General features: G+C 41.2%; 1 protein-coding gene across 7 annotated transcripts in view; it reads right to left on the bottom strand.

Moving 5' to 3' along the window:
• LOC133632729 (putative histone-lysine N-methyltransferase PRDM6) overlaps positions 1 to 20332 on the bottom strand; it is a 157888-nt gene that overhangs the window by 90078 nt on the left and 47478 nt on the right. For all 7 annotated transcript variants that reach the window (XM_062025355.1, XM_062025354.1, XM_062025357.1 and 4 more), the window contains 3 exons: positions 3415 to 3542; positions 1498 to 1622; positions 1092 to 1428 (listed from right to left, as the gene is read on the bottom strand). In XM_062025355.1, the coding sequence (XP_061881339.1) occupies positions 1092 to 1428; positions 1498 to 1622; positions 3415 to 3542 (590 nt within the window). The remainder of the gene's footprint in view (positions 1 to 1091; positions 1429 to 1497; positions 1623 to 3414; positions 3543 to 20332) is intronic.

Genomic DNA, 20332 nt, shown 5'->3' with positions numbered 1-20332 from the left:
CCTGGAGTGACGGTTTATGTAGTCATCTATCTGTATGTGTCAAGAGACATGCTCACGCCCCCCCCTGGAGTGACGGTTTATTTACTCATCTATCTGTATGTGTCAAGGGACACGCTCACGCCCCCCTGGAGTGACTGTTTATGTACTCATCTATCTGTATGTGTCAAGAGACATGCTCACGCCCCCCCCCTGGAGTGACGGTTTATTTACTCATCTATCTGTATGTGTCAAGAGACATGCTCACGCCCCCCCCTGGAGTGACGGTTTATTTACTCATCTATCTGTACGTGTCAAGGGACACGCTCACGCCCCCCTGGAGTGACTGTTTATGTACTCATCTATCTGTATGTGTCAAGAGACATGCTCACGCCCCCCCGTGGAGTGACGGTTTATTTACTCATCTATCTGTATGTGTCAAGAGACATGCTCACGCCCCCCCCTGGAGTGACGGTTTATTTACTCATCTATCTGTACGTGTCAAGGGACACGCTCACGCCCCCCTGGAGTGACTGTTTATGTACTCATCTATCTGTATGTGTCAAGAGACATGCTCACGCCCCCCCCTGGAGTGACGGTTTATTTACTCATCTATCTGTATGTGTCAAGAGACATGCTCACGCCCCCCCCTGGAGTGACGGTTTATTTACTCATCTATCTGTACGTGTCAAGGGACACGCTCACGCCCCCCTGGAGTGACTGTTTATGTACTCATCTATCTGTATGTGTCAAGAGACATGCTCACGCCCCCCCCTGGAGTGACGGTTTATTTACTCATCTATCTGTATGTGTCAAGAGACATGCTCACGCCCCCCCTGGAGTGACGGTTTATTTACTCATCTATCTGTACGTGTCAAGGGACACGCTCACGCCCCCCTGGAGTGACTGTTTATGTACTCATCTATCTGTATGTGTCATGAGACACGCTCACGCCCCCCCTGGAGTGACGGTTTATGTACTCATCTATCTGTATGTGTCAAGGGACACGCTCACGCCCCCCCTGGAGTGACTGTTTATGTACTCATCTATCTGTATGTGTCATGAGACACGCTCACGCCCTCCCCCACACCGGGGTGACATGGTGTGGTCCTGACCTGTCTGGGTTCTGGGGGCAGACGTGCATCTGGAGCAGGATCCTCTGGGTGAAGGTCTTGAAGCACTGGCCACACTTCCAGAGGTGCCAGTCACTGAACTCGCTGCTCAGCTGGCTGGTGGACGTGGGACTGGCCAGGACTCGCTGGTTCTTGGAGCCCAGCTGGCCGAAGGAGGACTCGGAGTGAAAGGGGGCGCCGCTCTTGTCCAGCATGGAGAAGGTTCTAGCGCAGGGTGTCTGGGGGAAGACCATGGAGGACGAAGGCTTGCCGTTCTTGTTGAAGGCTTGCAAGGACTCCTGGCGAGTCATGGCCTCCACCACCGAGGCTGGAACGTTGACTGAGGAGCACAAGCACACCACTCCTTCATCCCCGTGCTGACAGGACCAAAGACAGAATCCTTTCTCACGGTTTTCATCCTGAGCCACACACTGCAGCGGGATACCGAAGAAGGAGGTGTAGGAGTCGTTGTACCACACCAGCAGCTCACTTCCCCGCGGGATGTCCATGCACGCCCGGTAGAAGATGCTGGACCTGCAGCACACACACCATTATTGTCCCACCTGGTGTTGTTGTGGCCACACCCGTGACCTCACACACTTTGAACACTGCAGCATGGCACTTTCATCAGCTATCAAAAACAAAGACACCTGCTGGAGGGGGCGTGGCCTCTTGAGGTGTTTCCTTTAAAAGGTTTCTATCAGCAAATGTCAATTCCTGTCATGCCTGCGTCCAAATGTTGGTTATTTACAGTCAAAGGCTGAGAATGTGCAATAGTTGACATGAGAATGTGCAATAGTTGACATGACAATGTGCAATAGTTGACATGAGAATGTGCAATAGTTGACATGAGAATGTGCAATAGTTGACATGACAATGTGCAATAGTTGACATGAAAATGTGCAATAGTTGACATGAAAATGTGCAATAGTTGACATGAAAATGTGCAATAGTTGACATGAAAATGTGCAATAGTTGACATGAAAATGTGCAATAGTTGACATGAAAATGTGCAATAGTTGACATGACAATGTGCAATAGTTGACATGAAAATGTGCAATAGTTGACATGAAAATGTGCAATAGTTGACATGAAAATGTGCAATAGTTGACATGAAAATGTGCAATAGTTGACATGAAAATGTGCAATAGTTGACATGAAAATGTGCAATAGTTGACATGAGAATGTGCAATAGTTGACATGAAAATGTGCAATAGTTGACATGAGAATGTGCAATAGTTGACATGAAAATGTGCAATAGTTGACATGAAAATGTGCAATAGTTGACATGAAAATGTGCAATAGTTGACATGACAATGTGCAATAGTTGACATGACAATGTGCAATAGTTGACATGAAAATGTGCAATAGTTGACATGCAAATGTGCAATAGTTGACATGAAAATGTGCAATAGTTGACATGAAAATGTGCAATAGTTGACATGAAAATGTGCAATAGCTGACATGTAAATGTGCAATAGTTGACATGAAAATGTGCAATAGTTGACATGAGAATGTGCAATAGTTGACATGAAAATGTGCAATAGTTGACATGAAAATGTGCAATAGTTGACATGAAAATGTGCAATAGTTGACATGAAAATGTGCAATAGTTGACATGAAAATGTGCAATAGTTGACATGAAAATGTGCAATAGTTGACATGAAAATGTGCAATAGTTGACATGAAAATGTGCAATAGTTGACATGAAAATGTGCAATAGTTGACATGAAAATGTGCAATAGTTGACATGAAAATGTGCAATAGTTGACATGAAAATGTGCAATAGTTGACATGAAAATGTGCAATAGTTGACATGAAAATGTGCAATAGTTGACATGAAAATGTGCAATAGTTGACATGAAAATGTGCAATAGTTGACATGAAAATGTGCAATAGTTGACTTGAAAATGTGCAATAGTGGACTTGAAAATGTGCAATAGTTGACATGAAAATGTGCAATAGTTGACATGAAAATGTGCAATAGTTGACATGAAAATGTGCAATAGTTGACATGAAAATGTGCAATAGTTGACATGAAAATGTGCAATAGTTGACATGAAAATGTCCTGCAGCAGATTACACACCACTTACCTCGGGTAAACATACACAAAAATAACTTATCTGCTGAATTAAAACCGTTTCATCCGAGAGTTACCTGTACTGCACCACCATCATCATGTACTGTAAGAACTACCACAGGTGTGTTCTTACCTGTACTGCACCACCATCATCATGTACTGTAAGAACTACCACAGGTGTGTTCTTACCTGTACTGCACCACCATCATCATGTACTGTAAGAACTACCACAGGTGTGTTCTTACCTGTACTGCACCACCATCATGTTCTGCTCCCCACAGTGTCGGGCACAGCGGATGTAGCGCATCCAGCTGGACTTGGACGGGTCGTTGCCATCCAGAAAGTGCAACAAGGTTCCCTCCGAGTCGTAGATCTGTAACACAAACATACTGAGTGAAGATGATAGTATTATTAGTACTACAACACAAACATACTGAGTGGAGATGATAGTATTATTAGTACTACAACACAAACATACTGAGTGGAGATGATAGTATTATTAGTACTACAACACAAACATACTGAGTGGGGATGATAGTATTATTAGTACTACAACACAAACATACTGAGTGGGGATGATAGTATTATTAGTACTACAACACAAACATACTGAGTGAAGATGATAGTATTATTAGTACTACAACACAAACATACTGAGTGAAGATGATAGTATTATTAGTACTACAACACAAACATACTGAGTGGAGATGATAGTATTATTAGTACTACAACACAAACATACTGAGTGGGGATGATAGTATTATTAGTACTACAACACAAACATACTGAGTGGGGATGATAGTATTATTAGTACTACAACACAAACATACTGAGTGGAGATGATAGTATTATTAGTACTACAACACAAACATACTGAGTGGAGATGATAGTATTATTAGTACTACAACACAAACATACTGAGTGGAGATGATAGTATTATTAGTACTACAACACAAACATACTGAGTGGAGATGATAGTATTATTAGTACTACAACACAAACATACTGAGTGAAGATGATAGTATTATTAGTACTACAACACAAACATACAGAGTGGAAATGATAGTACTATTAGTACTACAACACAAACATACAGAGTGGAGATGATAGTATTATTAGTACTACAACACAAACATACTGAGTGAAGATGATAGTATTATTAGTACTACAACACAAACACAGAGTGAAGATGATAGTATTATTAGTACTACAACACAAACATACAGAGTGAAGATGATAGTATTATTAGTACTACAACACAAACATACTGAGTGAAGATGATAGTATTATTAGTACTACAACACAAACATACAGAGTGAAGATGATAGTATTATTAGTACTACAACACAAACATACTGAGTGAAGATGATAGTATTATTAGTACTACAACACAAACATACTGAGTGAAGATGATAGTATTATTAGTACTACAACACAAACATACAGAGTGAAGATGATAGTATTATTAGTACTACAACACAAACATACAGAGTGGAGATGATAGTATTATTAGTACTACAACACAAACATACAGAGTGGAGATGATAGTATTATTAGTACTACAACACAAACATACAGAGTGAAGATGATAGTATTATTAGTACTACAACACAAACATACAGAGTGAAGATGATAGTATTATTAGTACTACAACACAAACATACAGAGTGAAGATGATAGTATTATTAGTACTACAACACAAACATACAGAGTGAAGATGATAGTATTATTAGTACTACAACACAAACATACAGAGTGAAGATGATAGTATTATTAGTACTACAACACAAACATACTGAGTGAAGATGATAGTATTATTAGTACTACAACACAAACATACTGAGTGAAGATGATAGTATTATTAGTACTACAACACAAACATACTGAGTGAAGATGATAGTATTATTAGTACTACAACACAAACATACAGAGTGGAGATGATAGTATTATTAGTACTACAACACAAACATACAGAGTGGAGATGATAGTATTATTAGTACTACAACACAAACATACAGAGTGGAGATGATAGTATTATTAGTACTACAACACAAACATACAGAGTGAAGATGATAGTATTATTAGTACTACAACACAAACATACAGAGTGAAGATGATAGTATTATTAGTACTACAACACAAACATACTGAGTGAAGATGATAGTATTATTAGTACTACAACACAAACATACAGAGTGAAGATGATAGTATTATTAGTACTACAACACAAACATACTGAGTGAAGATGATAGTATTATTAGTACTACAACACAAACATACTGAGTGAAGATGATAGTATTATTAGTACTACAACACAAACATACTGAGTGAAGATGATAGTATTATTAGTACTACAACACAAACATACTGAGTGGAGATGATAGTATTATTAGTACTACAACACAAACATACTGAGTGAAGATGATAGTATTATTAGTACTACAACACAAACATACTGAGTGGAGATGATAGTATTATTAGTACTACAACACAAACATACTGAGTGAAGATGATAGTATTATTAGTACTACAACACAAACATACTGAGTGAAGATGATAGTATTATTAGGGTTAGGGTTAAACAGGATGGTGTGTGGTAGTACTAATAGTACTTAAACAGGATGGTGTGTGGTAGTACTAATAGTACTTAAACAGGATGGTGTGTGGTAGTACTAATAGTACTTAAACAGGATGGTGTGTGGTAGTACTAATAGTACTTAAACAGGATGGTGTGTGGTAGTACTAATAGTACTAAAACAGGATGGTGTGTGGTAGTACTAATAGTACTTAAACAGGATGGTGTGTGGTAGTACTAATAGTACTTGAACAGGATGGTGTGTGGTAGTACTAATAGTACTTAAACAGGATGGTGTGTGGTAGTACTAATAGTACTTGAACAGGATGGTGTGTGGTAGTACTAATAGTACTTGAACAGGATGGTGTGTGGTAGTACTAATACTACTTGAACAGGATGGTGTGTGGTAGTACTAATAGTACTTAAACAGGATGGTGTGTGGTAGTACTAATAGTACTTAAACAGGATGGTGTGTGGTAGTACTAATAGTACTTAAACAGGATGGTGTGTGGTAGTACTAATAGTACTTAAACAGGATGGTGTGTGGTAGTACTAATAGTACTTAAACAGGATGGTGTGTGGTAGTACTAATAGTACTTAAACAGGATGGTGTGTGGTAGTACTAATAGTACTTAAACAGGATGGTGTGTGGTAGTACTAATAGTACTTAAACAGGATGGTGTGTGGTAGTACTAATAGTACTTAAACAGGATGGTGTGTGGTAGTACTAATAGTACTTAAACAGGATGGTGTGTGGTAGTACTAATAGTACTTAAACAGGATGGTGTGTGGTAGTACTAATAGTACTTAAACAGGATGGTGTGTGGTAGTACTAATAGTACTTAAACAGGATGGTGTGTGGTAGTACTAATAGTACTAAAACAGGATGGTGTGTGGTAGTACTAATAGTACTTAAACAGGATGGTGTGTGGTAGTACTAATAGTACTTGAACAGGATGGTGTGTGGTAGTACTAATAGTACTTAAACAGGATGGTGTGTGGTAGTACTAATAGTACTTGAACAGGATGGTGTGTGGTAGTACTAATAGTACTTGAACAGGATGGTGTGTGGTAGTACTAATACTACTTGAACAGGATGGTGTGTGGTAGTACTAATAGTACTTAAACAGGATGGTGTGTGGTAGTACTAATAGTACTTAAACAGGATGGTGTGTGGTAGTACTAATAGTACTTAAACAGGATGGTGTGTGGTAGTACTAATAGTACTTAAACAGGATGGTGTGTGGTAGTACTAATAGTACTTAAACAGGATGGTGTGTGGTAGTACTAATAGTACTTAAACAGGATGGTGTGTGGTAGTACTAATAGTACTTAAACAGGATGGTGTGTGGTAGTACTAATAGTACTTAAACAGGATGGTGTGTGGTAGTACTAATAGTACTTAAACAGGATGGTGTGTGGTAGTACTAATAGTACTTAAACAGGATGGTGTGTGGTAGTACTAATAGTACTTAAACAGGATGGTGTGTGGTAGTACTAATAGTACTTGAATATGATTGACATACAGTATATACATGTAGAGAGGCGGGGCGAGGCGGGAGCAACGCCGCAATTGTGCCCAGGTGTGCCATCCGTGCACCTGGGCACAATCATCCAATCTCCTCTTGCTGAAGAAAAGGGGAGCAGCCGGGAGAGAGAGGAGCGAGGAGGAAGCGGACGCGGAGCGTGAGAGGAAAGAGCGGGAGGAAAAGAGCGGGAGGAAAAGAGCGGGAGGAAAAGAGCGGGAGGAAAAGAGCGGGAGGCAGACGACGACGCGACAAAGTGAAGAACGACAGCGGACATCTTTTATTGAAAGAATAAAACAAACATCAAACTGTTCAAAGATGTTTGATGGTCCATAGAACCTGCAAGATGGCACTATATAGTACACACTATACACTACACACTACACAGTATACACTACACAGTATATAGTATACACTATACACTACACAGTACACAGTATATAGTATACACTACACAGTATATAGTATACACTACACAGTATACACTACACAGTATATAGTATACACTACACAGTATATAGTATACACTACACAGTATATAGTATACACTACACAGTATATAGTATACAGTACACAGTATATAGTATACAGTACGAGGTGTATATATAGTAGTACACAGAGGTGTATATATATAGTAGTACACAGAGGTGTATATATATAGTAGTACACAGAGGTGTATATATAGTAGTACACAGAGGTGTATATATATAGTAGTACACAGAGGTGTATATATATAGTAGTACACAGAGGTGTGTATATATAGTAGTACACAGAGGTGTATATATAGTAGTACACAGAGGTGTATATATAGTAGTACACAGAGGTGTATATATATAGTAGTACACAGAGGTGTATATATAGTAGTACACAGAGGTGTATATATAGTAGTACACAGAGGTGTATATATATAGTAGTACACAGAGGTGTATATATATAGTAGTACACAGAGGTGTATATATATAGTAGTACACAGAGGTGTATATATATAGTAGTACACAGAGGTGTATATATATAGTAGTACACAGAGGTGTATATATATAGTAGTACACAGAGGTGTATATATAGTAGTACACAGAGGTGTATATATATAGTAGTACACAGAGGTGTATATATATAGTAGTACACAGAGGTGTATATATATAGTAGTACACAGAGGTGTATATATATAGTAGTACACAGAGGTGTATATATATAGTAGTACACAGAGGTGTATATATATAGTAGTACACAGAGGTGTATATATATAGTAGTACACAGAGGTGTATATATATAGTAGTACACAGAGGTGTATATATATAGTAGTACACAGAGGTGTATATATATAGTAGTACACAGAGGTGTATATATATAGTAGTACACAGAGGTGTATATATATAGTAGTACACAGAGGTGTATATATATATAGTAGTACACAGAGGTGTATATATATAGTAGTACACAGTATATATAGCAGACAGCTCTGAAAGGTGTAAAATAACAAAGGAGAAGCAGTAAATTGTCCTTGTTTGACTTGAACAGACCACACAAGAACAGCACTAAACCAGCGAGTCTATCAGTCAAGTGTGTTAAGTGCATGAAGAAGTCAGTCAAGTGTGTTAAGTGCATGAAGAAGTCAGTCAAGTGTGTTACGTGCATGAAGAAGTCAGTCAAGTGTGTTAAGTGCATGAAGAAGTCAGTCAAGTGTGTTAAGTGCATGAAGAAGTCAGTCAAGTGTGTTAAGTGCATGAAGAAGTCAGTGAAGTGTGTTAAGTGCATGAAGAAGTCAGTCAAGTGTGTTAAGTGCATGAAGAAGTCAGTGAAGTGTGTTAAATGCATGAAGAAGTCAGTGAAGTGTGTTAAGTGCATGAAGAAGTCAGTCAAGTGTGTTAAGTGCATGAAGAAGTCAGTCAAGTGTGTTAAGTGCATGAAGAAGTCAGTGAAGTGTGTTAAGTGCATGAAGAAGTCAGTCAAGTGTGTTAAGTGCATGAAGAAGTCAGTCAAGTGTGTTAAGTGCACGAAGAAGTCAGTCAAGTGTGTTAAGTGCATGAAGAAGTCAGTGAAGTGTGTTAAGTGCATGAAGAAGTCAGTGAAGTGTGTTAAGTGCATGAAGAAGTCAGTGAAGTGTGTTAAGTGCATGAAGAAGTCAGTCAAGTGTGTTAAGTGCATGAAGAAGTCAGTCAAGTGTGTTAAGTGCATGAAGAAGTCAGTCAAGTGTGCTTATCAGCAGGCATGAAGTGCAAGTGACTCATGCAGTTGTGTCGCACCTCCAATGTCATCTATCAGCTGATAATAAACCCTTTTGTTTCTGGACCACTTCAGGACACACCCACCCTCTGATGTCATCACCTGACACCCTCTGATGTCATCACCTGACACCCTCGGATGTCATCACCTGACACCCTCTGATGTCATCACCTGACACCCTCGGATGTCATCACCTGACACCCTCTGATGTCATCACCTGACACCCTCTGATGTCATCACCTGACACCCTGTGATGTCATCACCTGACACCCTGTGATGTCATCACCTGACACCCTCTGATGTCATCACCTGACACCCTGTGATGTCATCACCTGACACCCTCTGATGTCATCACCTGACACCCTCTGATGTCATCACCTGACACCCTCTGATGTCATCACCTGACACCCTCTGATGTCATCACCTGACACCCTGTGATGTCATCACCTGACAAGTCCACTGTTGGTGTGTAGAAGATGTTGTTCTTCAGTCCAAATCCAGGAAAACTCTTCCTGAGAGAAGATCAATGATGGCACACTTGTCTTCTACAGCTAATCAATAATGCTCACTAATTCTGCCGTTATCTTCATCACCTCCTCTCCTTCACTGAACAAACACTCATTACTACACTTTCAACACACTGTACTCATCATTACTACACTTTCACTTCTCATCCACTTCTCATTCACACACTACTCAATTATGATTCACACAATGTTTACATGTGGTTCAAACCTGATTCACACTGGGTTTATAATATGGCTTGAACCCTATTCACACAATGTTTGCATGTGGTTCAAACCTGATTCACACTAGGTTTATAATGTGGCTTGAACCCTATTCACAAAATGTTTGCATGTGGTTCAAACCAGATTCACACTATGTTTATAATGTGGCTTGAACCCTATTCCCACAATGTTTATAATGTGGTTCAAACTTGATTCACACTGTTTATAATGTGGCTTGAACCTGATTCACACTATGTTTACATGCCATTTAAACCTGATTTACAATGTTTAAATGTGGTTCAAACCTGATTCACACTATGTTTACATGTGGTTCAAACCTGTTTTACACTGTTTATAATGTGGCTTGAACTTTATTCACACAATGTTTACATGTTCTTCAAACCTGATTCACACTATGTTAACACATGCCAATCAAACCTGATTCACACTATGTTTACATGTGGTTCAAACCTGATTCACACTATGTTTACATGTGGTTCAAACCTGATTCACACTGTGTTTACAAGCCATTCAAACCTGATTCACACTATGTTTACAGGTTATTCAAGCCTGATGTTTAGAATGTGGTTTGAACCTGATTCACACAATGTTTATAATGTGGTTCAAACCTGATTCACAGTATGTTAACTTGTGGTTCAAACCTGATTCACACTATTATTACAAGTTGTTCAAACCTGATTCACACTGTTTATAATGTGGTTTGAACCTGATTCACACTGTTTGGACATGGTTCAAACCTAATTCACACTATGTTTATAATGTGGTTCAAACCTGATTCACACAATGTTTACATGTTGTTCAAACCTGATTCACACTTTGGTTACATGTTCAAAACTGATTCACACTATGTTTATAATGTACTTTGAACCTGATTCACACTGTTTACATGTTGTTCAAACCTGATTCACACTATGTTTAGACGTGGTTCAAAACTGATTCACACTATGTTTATAATGTGGCTTGAACCTGATACACACTATGTTTACATGCCATTCAAACCTGATTCACACTATGTTTACATGTGGTTCAAAACTGATTCACACTACGTTTATAATGTGGCTCGAACCTTATTCACACAATGTTTAAATGTTCAAACCTGATTCACACTATGATTATAATGTGGCTCAAACCTTATTCCCACAATGTTTACATGCTGTTCAAACCAGATTCACAGTATGTTCACTTGTGGTTTGAATCTGATTTACAGCGTCGTTCACACCTGATTCACACTATGTTTACATGTGGTTCAATCCTGATTCACACTATGTTATAATGTGGTTGGAACCTGATTCACACTATGTTTATAATGTTGTTTGAACCGGATTCACACAATGTTTACATGTGGTTCAAACCTGATTCACACTGTGTTCACTTGTGTTTAGATGATTTACACTGTCGTTCACACCTAATTCACACCGTTTAAAAAGTGGTTCAAACCTGATTCACACTATGTTTACATGTGGTTCAAACCTAATTCACACTGTGTTCACTTGTGGTTCAAACCTGATTCAAAATGTTTACATGTGGTTTGAACCTGATTCACAATGTTTACATGCCATTCAAACCTGATTCACACTATGTTTAAACATGGTTCAAACCTGATTCACACTGTGTTTACATTTGGTTTGAACCTGATTTACACTGTTTACATGTGATTCACACATGATTCACACTGTGTTTACATTTGGTTTGAACCTGATTTACACTGTTTACATGTGATTCACACATGATTCACACTGTGTTTACATTTGGTTTGAACCTGATTTACACTGTTTACATGTGATTCAAACATGATTCACACTGCTGACTTGTGGTTCAAACCTGACTCACATTATGTTCACATTTGGTACAAACCTTAATCACACTGTTTACTTGTGGTTCAAACCTAATTCACACTATGTTTAGTTGTAATTCAAACCTGATTCAACCTATGTTTACATGTGGTTCAAACTTGATTCACGCTATAGTTACATATGGTTAAAACCTGATTTATTTTATGTTTACAAACTCATCGAACCTGATTCACACTGTGATCACATCTGGTTTGAGTCTGATTCACACTGTTTTCACTTGTAATTTAAAGTCCTACTGAAAGCCACTACTAGCGAGCACGCAGTCTGATAGTTTATATATCAATGATGACATCTTAACATTGCAACACATGCCAATACGGCCGGGTTAACTTATAAAGTGACATTTTACATTTCCCGGGAAACTTCCGGCTGGAAATGTCTATGTGTGATGACGTATGAGCGTGACGTCAATGGTTGAAGCGGAAGTATTGGTACACCATTGTATCCAATACAAAAAAGCTCTGTTTTCATCTCATAATTCCACAGTATTGTGGACATCTGTGTTGGTGAATCTTTTGCAATTTATTTAATGAACAATGGAGACTGCAAAGAAGAAAGTTGTAGGTGGGATCGGTGTATTAGCGGCTGGCTGCAGCAACACAACCAGGAGGACTTTGAGGATAGCAGACGCGCTAGCCGAACAACCTCACCTTGACTTCCTCCGTCTCGCCAACCGCATCGATGATCAGGTGAAGTCCTTCGTCGTACCGTCGATCGCTGGAACGCAGGTGAGCACGGGTGTTGATGAGCAGATGAGAGCTGGCGTAGGTGCAGAGCTAATGTTTTTAGCATAGCTCTGTCGAGGTTCCGTAGCTAAGTTGGCTTCAATGGCGTCGTTAGCAACAGCATTGCTAAGCTTCGCCAGGCTGGAAAGCATTAACCGTGTAGTTACATGTCCATGCTTTAATAGTATTGTTGATCTTCTGTCTATCCTTCCAGTCAGGGGCTTATTTATTTTGTTTCTATCCGCATTTAAGCACGATGCTATCACATTAGCTCAGTAGCTAAAGAGCTTCGCCAATGTATTGTCGTGGAGATAAAAGTCACTGTGAATGTCCATTTGGCGTTCTGGACTCTCATTTTCAAGAGGATATAGTATCCCAGGTGGTTTAAAATACAAATCTGTGATCCACAATAGAAAAAGGAGAGTGTGGAATCCAATGAGCCAGCTTGTACCTAAGTTACGGTCAGAGCGAAAAAAGATATGTCCTGCACTGCACTCTAGTCCTTCACTCTAACGTTCCTCATCCACGAATCTTTCATCCTCGCTCAAATTAATGGGGTAATCATCACTTTCTCGGTCCGAATCTCTCTCGCTCCATTGTAAACAATGTGCAGATGTGAGCAGTCCTTCCTCCGGTGACGTCACGCTACTTCCGGTACAGGCAAGGCTTTTTTATCAGCGAGCAAAAGTTGCGAACTTTATCATCGATTTTCTCTACTAAATCCTTTCAGCAAAAATATGGCAATGTCGCAAAATGATCAAGTATGACACATAGAATGGATCTGCTATCCCCGTTTAAATGAAAAAATATCATTTCAGTAGGTCTTTAAACCTGATTCACACTATTTTCACTTGCAATTCACACCATTTTCACATGTGTTTCAAACCTGATTCACACCATTTTCACATGTCCTTTAAACCTGATTCACACAATTTTCACATGTGCTTTAAACCTGATTCACAGCATTTTCACTTGCAATTCACACCTGATTCACACTGTGTTCAAAGCGCACTGACACCATTTGGTGGTGTTCACATGGTGCCAAAGGATCAACATGACAGAGTTGTAAAAACAACTAGTACATGTTGCTGAAGCAGAACCTTCTACATGTGGACCTCCACATGTACGAGCAACAGTCTGGACCTCCACATGTAGGAGCAACAGTCTGGACCTCCACATGTAGGAGCAACAGTCTGGACCTCCACATGTAGGAGCAACAGTCTGGACCTCCACATGTAGGAGCAACAGTCTGGACCTCCACATGTAGAAGCAACAGTCTGGACCTCCACATGTAGGAGCAACAGTCTGGACCTCCACATGTAGGAGCAACAGTCTGGACCTCCACATGTAGGAGCAACAGTCTGGACCTCCACATGTAGGAGCAACAGTCTGGACCTCCACATGTAGAAGCAACAGTCTGGACCTCCACATGTAGGAGCAACAGTCTGGACCTCCACATGTAGGAGCAACAGTCTGGACCTCCACATGTAGAAGCAACAGTCTGGACCTTCACATGTAGAAGCAACAGTCTGGACCTCCACATGTAGAAGCAACAGTCTGGACCTCCACATGTAGGAGCAACAGTCTGGACCTCCACATGTAGGAGCAACAGTCTGGACCTCCACATGTAGAAGCAACAGTCTGGACCTCTACATGTAGAAGCAACAGTCTGGACCTCCACATGTAGAAGCAACAGTCTGGACCTCCACATGTAGGAGCAACAGTCTGGACCTCCACATGTAGGAGCAACAGTCTGGACCTCCACATGTAGAAGCAACAGTCTGGACCTCCACATGTAGAAGCAACAGTCTGGACCTCCACATGTAGACTGCCTTTTCAATAAAAGGACCACAACTATGGAACTCTTTACCGGACACTTTGAAAAGTATACCTGCACTTGTCACTTTCAAAAAACAAACAAAATTATGGCTAGTTGAGCAACAATCGTGTTCCCATGTTTAGTTTTTACTCATTTTTACTAATTGGTTTTTATCTAGTCTGCACTTTATCTGTGTTATTATTATTATTATTGGCTTTTATCTAGTTTGCACTTTGTCTGTGTTATTACTATTATCATTATTATCAACTCACTCTATTTTTTATTTTCCTATTTTAATGATGTTGGATCTGTGTTGTTGTTGTTGTTGTTGGGGACAAGTGTTGTAAATTAGCTTTGGCTACAAACACTGTGATGCATGCATCGGATAACTGTTTCAGATGTCTATGTTTTTGTATCTGTCCCTATTTCAAATAAACCTCTATAATATAATAATAATAATGTAGGAGCAATAGTCTGGACCTCCACATGTAGGAGCAACAGTCTGGACCTCCACATGTAGAAGAAACAGTCTGGACCTCCACATGTAGGAGCAACAGTCTGGACCTCCACATGTAGGAGCAACAGTCTGGACCTCCACATGTAGAAGCAACAGTCTGGACCTCCACATGTAGGAGCAACAGTCTGGACCTCCACATGTAGGAGCAACAGTCTGGACCTCCACATGTAGAAGCAACAGTCTGGACCTCCACATGTAGGAGCAACAGTCTGGACCTCCACATGTAGGAGCAACAGTCTGGACCTCCACATGTAGAAGCAACAGTCTGGACCTCCACATGTAGGAGCAACAGTCTGGACCTCCACATGTAGGAGCAACAGTCTGGACCTCCACATGTAGGAGCAACAGTCTGGACCTCCACATGTAGGAGCAACAGTCTGGACCTCCACATGTAGGAGCAACAGTCTGGACCTCCACATGTAGAAGCAACAGTCTGGACCTCCACATGTAGGAGCAACAGTCTGGACCTCCACATGTAGGAGCAACAGTCTGGACCTCCACATGTAGAAGCAACAGTCTGGACCTCCACATGTAGAAGCAACAGTCTGGACCTCCACATGTAGGAGCAACAGTCTGGACCTCCACATGTAGGAGCAACAGTCTGGACCTCCACATGTAGGAGCAACAGTCTGGACCTCCACATGTAGAAGCAACAGTCTGGACCTCCACATGTAGAAGCAACAGTCTGGACCTCCACATGTAGAAGCAACAGTCTGGACCTCCACATGTAGAAGCAACAGTCTGGACCTCCACATGTAGACTGCCTTTTCAATAAAAGGACCACAACTATGGAACTCTTTACCGGACACTTTGAAAAGTATACCTGCACTTGTCACTTTCAAAAAACAAACAAAATTATGGCTAGTTGAGCAACAATCGTGTTCCCATGTTTAGTTTTTACTCATTTTTACTAATTGGTTTTTATCTAGTCTGCACTTTATCTGTGTTATTATTATTATTATTGGCTTTTATCTAGTTTGCACTTTGTCTGTGTTATTACTATTATCATTATTATCAACTCACTCTATTTTTTATTTTCCTATTTTAATGATGTTGGATCTGTGTTGTTGTTGTTGTTGTTGGGGACAAGTGTTGTAAATTAGCTTTGGCTACAAACACTGTGATGCATGCATCGGATAACTGTTTCAGATGTCTATGTTTTTGTATCTGTCCCTATTTCAAATAAACCTCTATAATATAATAATAATAATGTAGGAGCAATAGTCTGGACCTCCACATGTAGGAGCAACAGTCTGGACCTCCACATGTAGAAGAAACAGTCTGGACCTCCACATGTAGGAGCAACAGTCTGGACCTCCACATGTAGGAGCAACAGTCTGGACCTCCACATGTAGAAGCAACAGTCTGGACCTCCACATGTAGGAGCAACAGTCTGGACCTCCACATGTAGGAGCAACAGTCTGGACCTCCACATGTAGAAGCAACAGTCTGGACCTCCACATGTAGGAGCAACAGTCTGGACCTCCACATGTAGGAGCAACAGTCTGGACCTCCACATGTAGAAGCAACAGTCTGGACCTCCACATGTAGGAGCAACAGTCTGGACCTCCACATGTAGAAGCAACAGTCTGGACCTCCACATGTAGGAGCAACAGTCTGGACCTCCACATGTAGGAGCAACAGTCTGGACCTCCACATGTAGGAGCAACAGTCTGGACCTCCACATGTAGAAGCAACAGTCTGGACCTCCACATGTAGGAGCAACAGTCTGGACCTCCACATGTAGGAGCAACAGTCTGGACCTCCACATGTAGGAGCAACAGTCTGGACCTCCACATGTAGGAGCAACAGTCTGGACCTCCACATGTAGGAGCAACAGTCTGGACCTCCACATGTAGAAGCAACAGTCTGGACCTCCACATGTAGAAGCAACAGTCTGGACCTCCACATGTAGAAGCAACAGTCTGGACCTCCACATGTAGAAGCAACAGTCTGGACCTCCACATGTAGAAGCAACAGTCTGGACCTCCACATGTAGAAGCAACAGTCTGGACCTCCACATGTAAAAGCAACAGTCTGGACCTCCACATGTAGGAGCAACAGTCTGGACCTCCACATGTAGGAGCAACAGTCTGGACCTCCACATGTAGGAGCAACAGTCTGGACCTCCACATGTAGGAGCAACAGTCTGGACCTCCACATGTAGGAGCAACAGTCTGGACCTCCACATGTAGGAGCAACAGTCTGGACCTCCACATGTAAAAGCAACAGTCTGGACCTCCACATGTAGGAGCAACAGTCTGGACCTCCACATGTAGGAGCAACAGTCTGGACCTCCACATGTAGGAGCAACAGTCTGGACCTCCACATGTAGGAGCAACAGTCTGGACCTCCACATGTAGGAGCAACAGTCTGGACCTCCACATGTAGGAGCAACAGTCTGGACCTCCACATGTAGGAGCAACAGTCTGGACCTCCACATGTAGAAGCAACAGTCTGGACCTCCACATGTAGGAGCAACAGTCTGGACCTCCACATGTAGGAGCAACAGTCTGGACCTCCACATGTAGAAGCAACAGTCTGGACCTCCACATGTAGAAGCAACAGTCTGGACCTCCACATGTAGAAGCAACAGTCTGGACCTCCACATGTAAAAGCAACAGTCTGGACCTCCACATGTAGGAGCAACAGTCTGGACCTCCACATGTAGGAGCAACAGTCTGGACCTCCACATGTAGAAGCAACAGTCTGGACCTCCACATGTAAAAGCAACAGTCTGGACCTCCACATGTAGGAGCAACAGTCTGGACCTCCACATGTAGGAGCAACAGTCTGGACCTCCACATGTAGGAGCAACAGTCTGGACCTCCACATGTAGAAGCAACAGTCTGGACCTCCACATGTAGAAGCAACAGTCTGGACCTCCACATGTAGGAGCAACAGTCTGGACCTCCACATGTAAACTAACACAAGATGGCGGCGCATGAGAATGCTGCGGCTCACTAATGCTCTTGGGAGTGTAGAGCGATTTGGCAAAAAACACCCGTCATTTCTGTCAATTTCATGGCTGGCTCAAAGCGTGAACACTCTGTGATCACATACGACCGATAGACAATTCTGGATGTGGATGGATCGGGTCGTTATAGACTGAAAGATGCATGTACGGTGGACCTCCTCGCTAGCATGGGAATACTTCGTGGGCTACATCGAGCGGCCTTTGTAGCAGCGGAGTCAAGTGCTAGCGGTGACCGCCAATGGAGACGACATAAGCGGTGCGAGCGGAAGCAGAAGCGGGGATGCCGAGCTGGGCTAACAACAAAGAGAAAAGCTAACCAAAGAAGCGTGGAGTCTCCGGGTAAGAAGCCATTTAAACTAGAACTAGCCGGCGTCAGGCTGGATAATCCCTGCACACATAGCAATTCTCTTAGAATAAAACACAACTCACATAATGTTTTTTCTTTTGTGACCGTGTCAGAGGCAGACATACATTGTACTGAGGTAGCTAACTATGATGCGTTCAGTTTATCGCAACATCAAGCAAACAATCTGAATATCCCCGTCGTATCAATTCCTAGATATGGTCGAAACTATTTAAAGTGCAATACGCATAATAAACGCAACATTATTAATATTGCTACTTCGGATAATTTCAACAAACAATCCTCAAAACAGCCCACTACCTATAATATGGGCTTTTTAAACATAAGATCATTATCTTCCAAAACATTATTAGTTAATGAAGTCATTAGAGACAACAAACTCACCGAGACCTGGCTCAAACCAGACGATTTTTTTGCGCTAAATGAGGCATCTCCTCCTAACTATACCAATACACATGTTGCCCGACCTCTTAAAAGGGGAGGGGGTGTCGCACTAATATACAATGAAAACTATAATCTTACACCTAACCTAAATAATAAATATAACTCGTTTGAGGTGCTCACTTTGAGGTTTGTCACACCGCTGCCTCTCCACCTGGCTGTTATCTACCGCCCCCCTGGGCCCTATTCGGACTTCATCAGTGAATTCTCAGAGTTTGTTGCTGATCTAGTGACGCACGCCGACAATATAATCATAATGGGGGACTTTAATATCCATATGAATACCCCATCGGACCCTCCATGCGTGGCGCTCCAGACTATAATTGATAGCTGTGGTCTTACACAAATAATAAATGAACCCACGCATCGCAACGGTAATACGATAGATCTAGTGCTTGTCAGGGGTGTCACCACCTCTAAAGTTACGATACTCCCGTACACTAAAGTAATGTCCGATCATTACCTTATAAAATTCGAAGTTCTGACTCATTGTCAACAAACTAATAATAATAATAATAACTACTATAGCAGCCGCAACATTAATGCTGCCACAACGACGACTCTTACTGACCTACTGCCTTCGGTAATGGCACCATTCCCAAATTATGTGGGCTCTATTGATAACCTCACTAACAACTTTAACGACGCCCTGCGCGACACCATTGATAGTATAGCACCGCTAAAGCTAAAAAGGGCCCCTAAAAGGCGTACCCCATGGTTTACAGAAGAAACTAGAGCTCATAAACTATCATGTAGAAAGCTGGAACGCAAATGGCGTGCGACTAAACTTGAGGTTTTCCATCAAGCATGGTGTGATAGTTTAATAACTTGTAAATGCATGCTTACCTCAGCTAAAGCTAAATATTACTCAAATCTCATCCACCTCAACAAAAATGATCCTACATTTCTGTTTAGTACGGTAGCGTCGCTAACCCAACAAGGGACTCCTCCCAGTAGCTCCACCCACTCAGCAGATGACTTTATGAATTTCTTTAATAAGAAAATTGAAGTCATTAGAAAGGAGATTAAAGACAATGCATCTCAGCTACAACTGGGTGCTATTAACACAAATACGACTGTATATACGACGGACACTGCCCTCCAAAATAGTTTCTCTCTCTTTGATGAAATAACATTAGAGGAATTGTCAAAATGTGTAAATGGGACAAAACAAACAACATGTTTACTTGACCCAATTCCTGGGAAACTTATCAAGGAGCTTTTTGTATTATTAGGTCCATCAGTGTTAAATATTATAAACTTATCACTTTCCTCTGGCACTGTTCCCCTAGCATTCAAAAAAGCGGTTATTCATCCTCTGCTCAAAAGACCTAACCTCGATCCTGATCTCCTGGTAAACTACCGACCGGTCTCCCACCTTCCGTTTATCTCGA

The sequence above is a fragment of the Entelurus aequoreus genome, linkage group LG17, assembly GCF_033978785.1.
Source record: "Entelurus aequoreus isolate RoL-2023_Sb linkage group LG17, RoL_Eaeq_v1.1, whole genome shotgun sequence".
Classification (NCBI taxonomy): Eukaryota; Metazoa; Chordata; class Actinopteri; order Syngnathiformes; family Syngnathidae; genus Entelurus; species Entelurus aequoreus.
The sequence above is the reverse complement of the archived record's forward strand: the minus strand, read 5'-3'. Positions and strand labels throughout refer to the sequence as shown.